Here is a 14,017-nt window from a genome sequence, read left to right as displayed (position 1 = left end):
TTTTTTTTTTTTGATGTTGGGTTATAAAAGCTGTTGTATATTTTGGATATAAACCTCTATGGGTCATATCATTTGCAAATATTTTCTCCCATTCAGTAGGTTGCCTTTTTATTTTGTCGATGATTTCCTTTGCTGTGCTAAAGCTTTTAAATTTAATTAGGTTCCACTTGTTTATCTTTGCTTTTATTTCCTTTGCTTTAGGAGACAGATCTCCCAAAATATTGCTACAATTTATGTCAAAGAGTGTTCCGCCTATGCTTTCTTCTACAAGTTTTGCTTTCTGGTATTACATTTAGATCTTTAATCCATTTTGAGTTTGTTTTTGCATATGGTTTTAGAGAATATTCTAATTCTAGTCTTTTACATGTAGCTGTCCAGTTTTCCCAGCACCACTTATTGAAAAGACTTTTTTTCACTGTAATATATTCTTGCCTCCTTTGTCATAGATTAATTGACTGTAAGTGTGTGGGTTTATTTCCTGGGTCTCTATTCTGTTCCACTGATCTACATATCTGTTTTTGTGCCAATTCCACACTGTTTTGATAACTGTAGCTTTACAGTATAGTCTGAAGACAGGGAGCATGATTCCTCCAGCTCTGTTCTTTCTGAAGATTTTTTTAGTTATTCAGGGTCTTCTGTGTTTCCACACAAATTTTAGGAATAATTATTTTAGTTGTGTGAAAAAGATGCCCTTGGTATTTTGATATAGATTGCATTGAATCTGTAGATTGTCTTGGCTAGTATGGTCATTTTACAATATTAATTCTTCCAATCCATGAACACAGCATACCTTTCCATCTGTTTGGATTGCCTTCAATTTCTTTCGTAAGTGTCTTATAGTTTTCCAAGTACAGGTCTTTTACCTACTTAGGTAGGTTTATTCCTAGGTATTTTATTCTTTTTGATGTGATGGTAAATGGGATTGTTTTCTTAATTTCTCTTTTTGATAGTTCATTGTTAGTGTATAGAGACACAACAGATTTCTGTGTATTAATTTTGTATCCTGCAACTTCACAAATTTAGTGATGAGCTCTAGTAGTTTTTGGTGGTATCTTCAGGATTTTCTATGTATAGTATGTCATCTCCAAACAGTACAGTTTTTCTTCTTCCTTTCCAATTTGGATTCCATTTATTTCTTTTTCTTGTCTGACTGCTGTGGCTAGGACTTCCAAAACTATGCAGAATAAAAGTGGCAAGAATGGGCATCCTTGTCTTGTTACTGATCTTAGAGGAAATGCTTTCAGCTTTTCACCACTAAGTATGATGTTAGCATTGGTTTGTCATATATGGCCTTTATTATGTTGAGGTGTGTTCCCTCTAGGCCCACTTTCTGGAGAGTTTTTAATCACAAATGGATGCTAAATTTTGTCAAAAGCTTTTTCTGCATCTATTGGGATGATCATATGGTTTTTATTCTTCATTAATGTGGCGTATCACACTGATTGATTTGTGGATATTGAAAAATTCTTGCATCCCTAGGATAAATCCCACTTGATCATGGTATATGATCCTTTTGATGTATTGTTGGATTCGGTTTACTAATGTTTTATTGAGGATTTTTACATCAATGTTCATCAGTGATAATTGCCTGTAATTTGTGTATGTGTGAGATATCTTTGTCTACTTTTGGTATCAGGGTGATGCTGGCCATGTAGAATCAGTTTGGAAGTGTTCCTTCCTCTGCAATTTTTTGGAACAGTATAATAAGCGTAAGTGTTAACTCTTCTCTAAATGTTTGGCAGAATTCATCTGTGAAGCCATCAGGTCATGGATTTTTGTTTGTTGGAAGGGTTTTTTTTTTATTACTAATTCAATTTCATTATTTCTAATTGGTCTGTTCATATTTTCTGCTTCTTGCTGGTTCACTCTTGGAAGATTGTACATTTCTAGGATTTGCCCATTTCTTCAACATTGTCCATTTTATTGACACATAGTTGTTTCTAGTAGTCTCTTATGATCCTCTGTATTTCCATGGCATCAGTTGTAACTTCCCCTTTTTCATTTCTGATTTTATTGATTTGGATCCTCTTTTTTTTTCATGAATCTGGCCAAAGGTTTATCAATTTTCTTTATTTTTTCAAAGAACCAGCTCTTAGCTTCTCTGATATTTTCTTTTTTTTTTAAGAGTCTATTTCATTTATTTCTGCTCTGACCTTTATGATTTCTTTCCTTTGACTAATTTTGGGTTTTGTTTTTCTTTTTCTCGTTCCTTTAGGTGTAATGTTAGGTTGTGTATTGGAGATTTTTCTTGTTTCCTGAGGCAGGCTTGTATTGCTATAAACTGTGCTCTGAGAACTGCTTTTGCTGCATCCCAGAGATTCTATTGTTGTGCTTTTGTTTTCATTTGTCTCCAGGTATTCTTTTATCTCTTCTTTGATTTCACCAGTGATCTATTGGTTGTTTAGTAGCATATTGTTTAGCCTCCACATGTTTATATTTTTTGCAGGTTTTTCTTTTTTCTTGTAGTTGATTTCTAGTCTCACAGCATTGTGGTCAGAAAAGATGCTTGACATGATTTCAATTTTCTTAAATTTACCAAGGCTTGTTTTCTGGCCTAGCGTGTTATCTATCCTGGAGAATGTTCCATGTGCACTTGAAAAGAATGTGTATTCTGCTGCTTTCTGATGGAATGTTTATATAAGTTCCATCTTGTTTAGTGTGTCATTTAAGGCCTGTGTTTCCTTATTGATTTTCTGTCTGGATGATCTGTCCATTGATGTAAATGGGGTATTAAATTCCCTACTACTATTGTGTTACTGTCCATTGCTCCCCATATGTCTGTTAATATTTGCTTTGTGTGTTTAGCTTTGCTTATGCTGGGTGCATATATATTTATAATTGTTGTATCTTCTCTTTGGATTGATCCCTTGATCATTATGCAATGTCCTTCTTTGTCTTTTCTTACAGTCTTTGTTTTAAAATCTATTTCATCAGATATAAATATTGCTACCCTGGCTTTCTTTTGATTTCCCTTTGCATGGAATACCTTTTTCTATCCTCTCACTTTCAGTCTGTGTGTGTCTTTAGATCTGAAGTGAGTCACCTGTAGGCAGCATATATATGAGTCTTGTTTTTGTATCCATTCAGTCACTCTATGTCTTTTGATTGGAGCATTTAATCCATTTATACTTAAAGTAATTATTGATATGTATATTCTTATTGCCATATTGTTCACTGTTTTGGGGCTGTTTTTGTATGTCTTTTTTGTTCTTTTGTTCTCTTCTTTTGTGATTTGATGACTACCTTTAGTGTTATGTTTGGATTCCTTTTTTTTTTTTGCGTATCTTTTATAGATTTTTCGTTTGTGGCTACCATGAGATTTACATATAGCAATCTATATATACATGATTGTTTGAAGTTGCTGATCTCTTAACTTCCAATGCATTTTAACAGAATTTGTACTCTCCTACCCTCATGATTACTGTTTTTGATATCATTTTTTACATATAATTGTCTTGTGTATCCCTTAACTACTTATTGTGGATATAGACAATTTTACTACTTTTGTCTTTCAACCTTCCTACTAGCTTTGTGCATGAATGATTTCCTACCTTTACTATATGTTTGCCTTTACCAATGAGCTTTCTCCTTTCATGATTTTCATGTTTCTTGTGTCCTTTTTTGCTTACAGAAGTTCCTTTAACATTTCTTTAAAGCCGATTTGGTGATGCTGAACTCTTGGCTTTTGCTTCTCTGTAAAGCTTTTTATCTCTTCATCAAATCTGAATGAGAGCCTTGCAGAGTATTATTGGGTTTTGGTTTTTCCCTTTCATCACTTCAAATATATCATGCCATGCTGCTCTGGTCTGAAGAGTTTCTGTTGAAAAGTCAGGTGATAGCCTTATGGGAGTTCCCTTTTATGTAACATGTTGCTTTTCCCTTGCTGCTTTCAATATTCTCTTTTATCTTTAATTTTTGCCATTTTAATTACAATGTGTCTTGGTGTCTGCCTCTTTAGGTTAATCCTGTATGGTGCTCACTGCACTTCCTGGACTTAGATGTCTGTTTCCCCTTCCCAGGTTAGGGAATTTTTCAGCTATTGTCTTCAATTATGTTCTCAGCCCCTTTCTCTTTCCCTTCTCCTTCTGGGAATCCTATAATGCAAATATTAGTGAGCTTGATGTCCCAGAAATCTCCTAAACTGTCTTCATTTCTTTTCTTTTTTCCTTCACCATCACTGATTTCCACTACTCTGTCTTCCAGCTCACTAATCCATTTCCCTGTATCATTTAGTCTACTATTGATTCCCTCTAGTGTATTTTTCATTTCAGTTATTGTATTCTTCATCTCTGTTCGGTTGTTCTTTCTATTTTCTAACTCTTTGTTAAAAACTTCTAATGTCTCACTCTGTGCATCCATTTGTTTCCCAAGTTCTTTGATCATCTGTACAATCACACCCCTGAACTCTTTCTTGGTTAGATTGCATATCTCCACTTCACTTAGTTCTTTTTCTGGTGTTTTATCTTAATCCTGTGTTTGGAATATGTTCCTCTGTTGCCTCATTTTGCCTAACTAGTTGTTTTTATTTTTATGTACCTGGTAGGTTGGTTATGTTTCCCAACCTTGAAGAAGTGACCTTTTGTGTTCCAGCAGTGCACTCTCCTCTCAACAGTTATATGCTCTAGGGGTTCCTCCTATGAGGGTTGTGTGGGTCTTTCTGTTTTGGCAGGCTGACTATGTAGGTGGTCTAATAGGCTAGGTTGGCCCCTGGTCTGCTTGGTTGCTAGGTCCTGCCTTGTGCAGATGCTGCTGGCCACTGGTTGATGGTTGATGGCAGAACCCTGGGAGGCCCTGGGGCTAGTGCTGGGTTACTGCTGGGTGGAGTCAGTGTCCAGGAGATCCCAGGGCAAACAGGTACTATTTTAAGTCAATAAGTTTGTGGTAATTTGTTACAGAAGAAAACTAATAGCTAAGTACAAATTTTGAAAAGGCTGCCCCAAGACATCCCAATTTATTGTTTTCAACATTTATATGAACAGTGGTATTTGAGTTTTTGTAGTCACAGATCTACTAATCGTTAAAATTTAGAAACATAACTCAAACCATTCTCAGTCCTGCAGTTTCAGGGACTGAAACCAGCTTTGGCTTCTAAAGCTTACAGTGCCTTTTGGAGCATCAGCCTTAATCCATTTTTCATGTTTGCTTGCTTGATTCAGGAGGCCTGAAACACAAAATTGCATAAAGTTATATCTTGATTGACAAGAGCAATATTTGACTACATAGATCCTAAAACTACATCTCTAAAACTGAAAAACACTTTTGAACTGCAAAAATCTTAGTAAAGACAACCTGAGTTGGAAGAGAGTTGCAAATAGGTTACTTGGGCTTGTTCTCGCCTTTCTTTTCCTCAGAACAACTCTGAAAGGGAAACTACTCTGTTTTTTGTTTGTATTTTTTTTGGATGCAGGTTTTAAAAAGAGCTTTATTTAAGTGCAATTGACAAAATAATACATGTATTTAAAGTATGTAATGTAATGTTTTTACATATGTAAAAGTCTGCAAAACCATCTCCTCAACCAAGATAATGAACATATCCATCACTCCTAAGTTTCCTTGTGCCCCTTTGTAATCTTTCCCTCATGCTCCACCGGCCTGTCACCTCTACAACCCCCCCGACCCCCACCAATCCTTCGATAATTACTAATCTACTTTGTGTCACTTTGGATTAGTTGCATTTTCTAAGATTTTAATAAATGGAGTCATACAAAATATACAATACGTAGTCTTTCAAAAAATATCTAGGTTATTTCAGAATAAGTATTATGAGGTTCATTCATATTGTAGCATGTATCAGGTGGTTTCCTCACACAGATGCTGATCCGTACTTTGCTGAACAGTCATGGGCACCCTGTGTACCTCTGTTTGCTCTGGAACTTTCTCTTGTTAACTCTAGCAGCCCTGGTCTCCTCCACTTGGTGAGTTTGTTGGGCTCTGCCTATGTTACCCATCCCTGCCCTGCAGCCTGGAAACACTCTCAAGGTAATAGGCTATGACAATCATTGAGCTCACCTGGTTTGTTTCCCATCTCTAGTCTTCTAGTTCTGTTTTTTCTTTCAATCAAGGTAGTTAAGATGCTACACCTCCTCTGGAGATCCACTGCAATTCTGAACTTAAGAGACCAGTCAAATCTGAACTGATGAATGTTGTGAATACACTGGCTCAATTCATCATATACATTTTCTTTGTTGAATCCAAGCACACAAATCAGGAAACAACTCTCTTCTCTAGGACAGTTTTCTCCTTTGTTAGTATCATATGATGTTCCCAGCTGCTGAAAAGGTGCTTTGTACCATTCAATCTTTGTGTCAAGTGCTTTTGTGTGATACAAATTCTCCTGTGAATTCTTGTCTCTCCCCTTTAATCTGAGCCATAATCTTATCTATCTACATCTTCACTGGATCTTTCCCAAAAGACAGCAGCATATTCAATGACTTCCTCTAGAGTTTCTTTTTCCTTCCACTTCTCTTGCTGTATTTTCAGTATCATCACAACCCACGTCTCAGTAAACTGCTTAAAATCTCTCTCATTCCAACTAGTAATCCCTGTATTAGAAGCTTCTCTTTTCCCCCAATCTTCATCATTAAGGGGTTCAACTTTATCAATTTTAATCTGTTCATCTTTTTGTGCCTTACCACATTTAGCAGGTCAGGATTTCAAGGTATCTACAACCAATAGCTTTTGTATAGTACAGAACTTCTTTTTCTAGTAATTCAAATAAACGTAGAGGAAAGAACTGGTAATCCTGAATATTGGTTGTTCTATTATTTTTTACACATTTTAATAGCAATAGTAAAGCATCAACAATAGTAAGGGTTTCCCAAATATCTAAGATCTTTTACCTCCTCAATCATGAGTTTCTTGCTTATGGAAGGAGAAGCCAAATCTACCCATTTCCTTCTGCAGCAGAGGAGACCATGCACAGTACTATTGTTACTAACAAAATGAACACACAAGTGATTTTAGCTTAGGGACAATACTCACAAGCAAGACAGTTTGTAAAGTTCCATTTAAGTTGCTGGAAAATAGCTTTATCTTGCGAATAAGAAATTTACTGAAAGCTCTGTACTTTGGGTTGAATCTGTGGAGATTCTAATTCTTATTTGTAAAGTTTATAAATTCCTTCCTACAAAAATCTTGTAACAGAGATTGGAACTTGGGGCTGCAGAAACCTTGTTCCTTATTTAATCCCCTTTACCAATGAAAATCAGACAATATTTTTTTGACCAAGAAATGGGAAATGACTAACCTATCCCCCTGTGGCTTGGCTTCCTTTAAGTGAGAGAAAAGTTTCTTCTCAGGACATGTTTTTAAACTCTAGCATTTGCTCTCAAAATCTGCCATGTCCAAATCTACTCAAGTATATAAATATCCAAGTTTGACTGACTGAGTGATTTCCAAATACCTGGTTGATAAGAATTACTCATTATTTAACCCAAAATGCACCTGATCTAATCAGCTCTAGCCATGGACAAAGATAGGGCTCTAAGGAGTAACTGGCAGAATTTCTGTTCCTTGTTTAAAAATAGCCTTGTTTAAAAATAAGCCTCTTGGCTAAGGTGAGCTTCTTCCTGCCCCCCACCCCACCACTCCCCACTCCAAACCTTGTAACAGACTTTGCTTACTTACATTCTGAGGGATAATTCTGGTGCTGTCTTATTAGGAACAGGTTAAATTTCAGTGCATCACAGCTGGAGGATTCCCTCTTTTACATTATAAACACTACTGACCACCCACTATGGGAAGCATCATGCTAAGTATTTTAGGGAGGTTCAAAACATGTAAAAAGACATGGTAATGCCCTCAAAAAGCTTACCAGCTGGCTAGGAAAATAAATTATACACTTTTGAAAAAGGATTTAAATAACTACTCTGAAATCTTATTTATTTTTATTATTTTTTTTGTGGTATGCCGGCCTCTCACTGCTGTGTCCTGTCCCGTTGCGGAGCACAGGCTCTGGATGTGCAGGTCCAGTGGCCATGGCTCATGGGCACAGCCGCTCCGCGGCACATGGGATCCTTCCAGACTGGGACACGAACCTGTGTCTCCTGCATCGGCAGGCAGACTCCCAACCACTGCGCCACCAGGGAAGCCCCTGAAGTCTTAGTTTTAATGCACGTTTTTCACAAACAAAAGCTCTAACACCACACACAATCCCGTAAAACCAAATATTTTAATGTCAACATTTTTTATCTGTTCTTCCCTTGACAAAAGTGCAACCCAGGACATCTTAGCAACAAATTTTTACAAGCAAATATTTTTGAGCTAGTTATAATGCTGCCCATCATTATATTTTCTCTCAATTATTTGGAATAATGAAAAAGTCAACAGTACACTAGGTTTTGAGCAAGTATGCAATTAATCAGTTTTGCCTAAGAAATATCCTTTTATGTCTAATCACATCCTCTGTATTTTTCGTCTCAGATATTGCAGTTTTCATTTCTAGAAATTCAATTTTGGTCTTTTTTATATCTTCCATGTCTTACTTAACTTTATCCCAACATGTGGAATTCAGTTATAATAACCATTTTATTTTTCTTCTCTGCTAATTCTAACATCTGTGTCTTTTCTGTATAGGTTTCGATTGATATTCACTTCATCTTGGGTCATGATTTCTTGCCTATTTGCATGTCTGATAATCTTTGATTTGATGCCAGACATGGTGAATTTTATTTTGTTGGGTTCCAGGCATTTTTGTATTTCTATAAATCTCAAGCTTTGTGCAGTTAAAGTACTTGGAAACAATTTCAACTTTTCATCTCTTGTTTTATGATTTGTTAGGCAGTTCTGGAGGAATGCGCAAGTCTAGGGCTCTTTCCAACTACTAAGTGCTCTACCCAGTGCTCCATGAGTTATGGTATTTTCCAGTCTGGCAGGTGGGATAGGCGTTTTTCCTGGACTTGTGTGAACATTAGGTTCTATTCCTTCTGGTACTTTATAAACTCTAGCTATCAATCTCTGAGGACTCTCCTTATGGTTTCCTCAATTCAAGGAGTCTGCTGGGCTCTACATTAGTCCCTTCTCCATGTACTACAGCCTGAAGACTCTCTCGAGGGAGTAAGCAGGGACTCATTTTGCTTGCTTCCCAGCTCTTAGTGATCACTTTCTTTCATTGCCTGATGTACAGTATCTTAGAAACTGTTTTTTCATGTATTTTGTCTATTTAAAAATTTTTGTTGTTGTTGGTTTAAGTAGAAGGGTAATTCAGTCCTTTTTATTCTACTTCTAGACTAGAAGCCCTCACTGTTTCTATCTTTCTCTCTTTCTCCCTCTTCCCATCTTTTTTCCCCTCCCTACATCATGCTCTCTGTAATTTCTTGTTGGGAAATAATTAAAGACTCAAAAGAAGTTGTAAAAATAGTACAAAGAGGTCCTGTGCACCCATTACCCAGTTTCTCCAATGTTGACATCTTATAATAACCATCGTGCATTATCAAACATAGGTAATTGTTTGGCATACAATTAATTAGACTACAGAGCTTACTCAGGCTTCACCATTTTTTACATGCACTGACTCTTTTACACGTTTTTGTGTATACTTTTATGAGATTTTATCACATGTATAGATTCACATAACCATCATTATAATCAAGATACAGAATTGTTTTATCATCACAAAGAAAGTTCTATGTGATATCTCTTCATAGTTTTATCTTCCCTCTCCTTTCTTAACTTTTTGCAACAACTTGTCTGTTCTCCATATCCATAATAATGTCATTTCAAGAACATTAGATAAATGTAATCATACAGTATGCAATATTTTGAGACTGGCTATTTTCACTCAGCATAATGCCCCTAACTTCTATCCAAGTTGTGTGTATTAATAGACTGTTCTTTTTCACTGTTGAATACTACTCCACTGTATGGACATACCACAGTTTGTGTAACCATTTACTGGTAGAAGTATATTTTAGTCATTTCCATTTTTTGGCTATTATAAATAAAGCTATGAATACTTATGTACAGGTTTTTATGTGAACACTAAGTTTCATTTCTCCAAGATAAATGCCCAGGAATGTAATTGTTGGGTCATATGGTACTTTCTTTTTAACAAAATGCCAGGCTGAATTCAGGAGTGGCTATATCATTTTCCATGCCCAATACCAATGCAGAAGAGATCCAATCTCTCCACATCCTTGCCAGCATTTGATATTATCAGTATTTCTTATTTTAGCCATTCTAATAGGTATGTAGTAGCATCTCATTCTGGTTCTAATTTGTACCATACCAATGGCTAGTGATGTTGAACTGGTTTTTGTGTTTTTACTTGGCATCTTATACCTTCTATGGCTGTACTGTTTCTTAAATTTTACATGATTACACTTTTAGGTGCACAAATCTTTTTTCTTCATTACTGGGAAGAGTTTCCTCAGGGTAAGATTTGGCTGTGGTTCAGTGTTTCATATATGACCAAAATAAACATGAAAAAAAAACTAAAAAAAAAAAAACCCACGCATTACAAACAGAATTCACATGCTCTAAGACTGGGGTCTGTACTTTGATCTCTAGTCTAGGAATCAGCAAACTATGGCCCACAGGCCAAATCTGGCCTGACGCCTGTTTTTATGGCCTAAGAGCTAAGAATGGTTTCTACGTTGTTTTTTTTTTTTTTTTTTTTTTTGGCGGTACGCAGGCCTCTCACTGTTGTGGCCTCTCCCACTGCGGAGCACAGGCTCTGGACGTGCAGGCTCAGCGGCTATGGCTCACGGACCTAGCCGCTCCGCGGCATGTGGGATCTTCCCAGACCGGGGCACAAACCCGTGTCCCCTGCATTGGCAGGCAGACCCTCAACCACTGCGCCACCAGGGAAGCCCAACTTCTACACTTTTAAAGGGTTATAAAAAAACAAAACAAAAGAGAATAAACAACAGAAACCGTATGTAGCCTGCAAAGTCTAACATTTACAATCTGTCCTTAACAGATAAAGTTTTCAGGTGAATGGGAACAAAACCTGATCTTCCTTTTTTTTGGGAAAGGTTAACAAACAAAGCTGATGTCTACTTATTACACTCTCCCAGGATCTTTCACTTTAACAAAATGGAGAAACAAAAACACCATAAAAGCACAAACGATCTGAAGGCAGTTCCTACATTAACTACCTGTCAAAGTATTTTTAAGTAGACAGCCATAAACCTACAGCATTCTTCATTCTGTTACCAAATTTCTTCCATGTCATCCGGAAGCACATCTACATGACTGACAAATCCATATGCTGTAAACTTGGAGAAAACCAAAACTTAAATGTGTTCTAAAAATAAGTTATTTCTATGAGTCATATCAAAAGACTAGATTTTTTCGCCCATTTGGAGAGAAAATACTGTCTCTAGCTCTTAAAATGGCATCCTGTGGGCTTGGTCCCATTTCAACATCTTTTCCAACAAATGAACCCGTTTTCCATTATAAATCACAATACCATTAAATGTATGTCTCCAGCCTACAAACAAGCCGAGAACTCTCTTCTGACTTGGTAGTTTATTTTGATACCAAATGAACTTATTTTTATTATGCTTTACATTTCCAGTTTGACTAAAATAAAGTGAACCCAGTAATACCACCTTCCCTACCATGCAGACAATGACAAATAACAATCATTTGGCTGACAACATACTTTATCTCTAATCATCTAAATTGTACCACATGCATTTTTGGTCTTAAAAATGGCTTGATATACAATGGTGAGGTTTCATATCTAAGTTGATGAACCCAGTCTAAAACTTAACAGAGAAGTCAACTTATTCCCAGAAATATCTTATCTAAGGTATTCACCACCTATCCAATTTGCCATATATGGGTAAAGCACGAAACTCAGAATCAAGGACCTCATAAGGATTAGAGAATGCATCCCAAAGAATACACACTGTGCACGACTCTTTAGTAGGTAAATGTTTTACCTTAAGAGAGTTCCAGGCTTTCTTTTGACCTCAGAATAGCACATATTTGTAAATCACTTTAAGAATTATACAACACACACTGACAACTAACTGATGAACAATCATCGACAGGAAGGCACTGGAACTCATCAAAAAAGATACCCCACATCCAAAGACAAAGGAGAAGCCAAAATGAGACAGTAGGAGGGGTGCAATCACAATAAAATCAAATCCCATAACTTCTGGGTGGGTGACTCAGAAACTGGAGAACACTTATACCACATAAGTCCACCCACGGGAGTGAAGGTTCTGAGCTCCACGTCAGGCTTCCCAACCTGGGGGTCTGGCAACAGGAGGAGGAATTCCTAGAGAATCAGACTTTGAAGGCTAGCAGGATTTGACTGCAGGAGTTCGACAGGACTGGGGTAAACAGAGACTCCACTCTTGGAGGGCACACACAAAGTAGTGTGCGCATCGGGACCCAGGGGAAGGAGCAGTGACCCCAGGGGAGACTGAACCAGACCTACCTGTTAGTGTTGGAGGCTCTCCTGCAGAGGCGGGGGTGGCAGTGTCTCACCGTGAAGACAAGGACACTGGCGGCAGAAGTTCTGGGAAGTACCCCTTGGCATGAGCCCTCCCAGAGTTCGCCATTAGCCCCACCAAAGAGCCCGGGTAAGCTCCAGTGTTGGGTGGCCTCAGGCCAAACAACCAATAGGGAGGGAACCCAGCCCCACCCATCAGCAGACAAGTGGACTAAAATTTTACTGAGCTCTGCCCACCACAGCAACACCCAGCTCTACCCACCACCGGTCCCTCCCATCAAAAAACTTGCACAAGCCTCTTAGATAGCCTCATCCACAGGAGGGCAGACAGCAGACGCAAGAAAAACTACAATCCTGCAGCCTGTGGAACAAAAACCACATTCACAGAAAGACAGACAAGATGAAAAGGCAGAGGGCTATGTACCAGATGAAGGAACAAGATAAAACCCCAGAAAAACAACTAAATGAAGTAGAGATAGGCAACCTTCCAGAAAAAGAATTCAGAAAAATGACAGTGAAGATGATCCAGGATCTCAGAAAAAGAATGGAGGCAAAGATCGAGAAGATGCAAGAAATGTTTCACAAAGACCTAGAAGCATTAAAAAACAAACAAACAGAGATGAACAATACAATAACTGAAATGAAAACTACACTAGAAGGAATCAATAGCAGAATAACTGAGGCAGAAGAATGGATAACTGACCTGGAAAATAGAATTGTGGAATTCACTGCTGCAGAACAGAATAAAGAAAAAGAATGCAAAGAAATGAAGACAGCCTAAGAGGCCTCTTAAACACAACAACATTAGCGTTTTAGGGGTCCCAGAAGAAGAGAGAGAGAAAGGACCCGAGAAATATTTGAAGAGATTATAGTCAAAAACTTGCCTGACATGGAAAAGGAAATAGCCACCCAAGTCCAGGAAACACAGAGAGTCCCATACAGGAAAACACAAGGAGAAACACTCCGAAACACATAGTAATCAAATTGGCAAAAATTAAAAACAAAGAAAAATTACTGAAAGCAGCAAGGGAAAAATGACAAATAACATACAAGGGAACTCCCATAACGTTAACAGCTGATTTCTCAGCAGAAACTCTACAAGTCAGAAGGGAGTGGCATGATATACTTAAAGTGATGAAAGGGAAGAACCTACAACCGAGATTGCTCTACCAGGCAAGGATCTCATTCAGATTCGATGGAGAAATCAAAGCTTTACAGGCAAGCAAAAGCTAAGAGAATTCAGCACCACCAAACCAGCTCCACAACAAATGCTAAAGGAACTTCTCTAAGTCGGAAACACAAGAGAAGAAAAGGACCTACAAAAACTAACCTCAAACAATTAAGAAAATGGTAAAAGGAACATACATATCGATAAGTACCTTAAATGTGAATGGATTAAATGCTCCAACCAAAAGACACAGGCTTACTGAATGGATACAAAAACAAGACCCATATATATGCTGCCTACAAGAGACCCATTTCAGACCTAGGGACACATACAGACTGAAAATGAGGGGATGGGAAAAGATATTTCATGCAAATGGAAATCAAAAGAAAGCTGGAGTAGAAATTCTCATAGCAGATAAAATAGACTTTAAAATAAAGAAT

The 14,017-nt window shown here is 37.5% G+C and overlaps 1 protein-coding gene across 2 annotated transcripts in view; it reads right to left on the bottom strand.

Annotated features, from left to right (window-relative positions):
- Positions 1-4,914: 4,914 nt before the first annotated feature.
- FAM185A (family with sequence similarity 185 member A) overlaps positions 4,915-14,017 on the bottom strand; it is a 66,989-nt gene continuing 57,886 nt past the window's right edge. For both annotated transcript variants that reach the window (XM_060157233.1, XM_060157232.1), the window contains exon 8: positions 4,915-5,161. In XM_060157233.1, coding sequence (XP_060013216.1) covers positions 5,049-5,161 — 113 coding nt within the window. In that variant the 3' untranslated portion in view covers positions 4,915-5,048. The remainder of the gene's footprint in view (positions 5,162-14,017) is intronic.

Source organism: Lagenorhynchus albirostris, chromosome 8 (genome assembly GCF_949774975.1).
Source record: "Lagenorhynchus albirostris chromosome 8, mLagAlb1.1, whole genome shotgun sequence".
In the NCBI taxonomy this organism is placed as follows: Eukaryota; Metazoa; Chordata; class Mammalia; order Artiodactyla; family Delphinidae; genus Lagenorhynchus; species Lagenorhynchus albirostris.
Note: the sequence above shows the minus strand (reverse complement) of the source record. Positions and strands in the feature narration are given on the sequence as shown.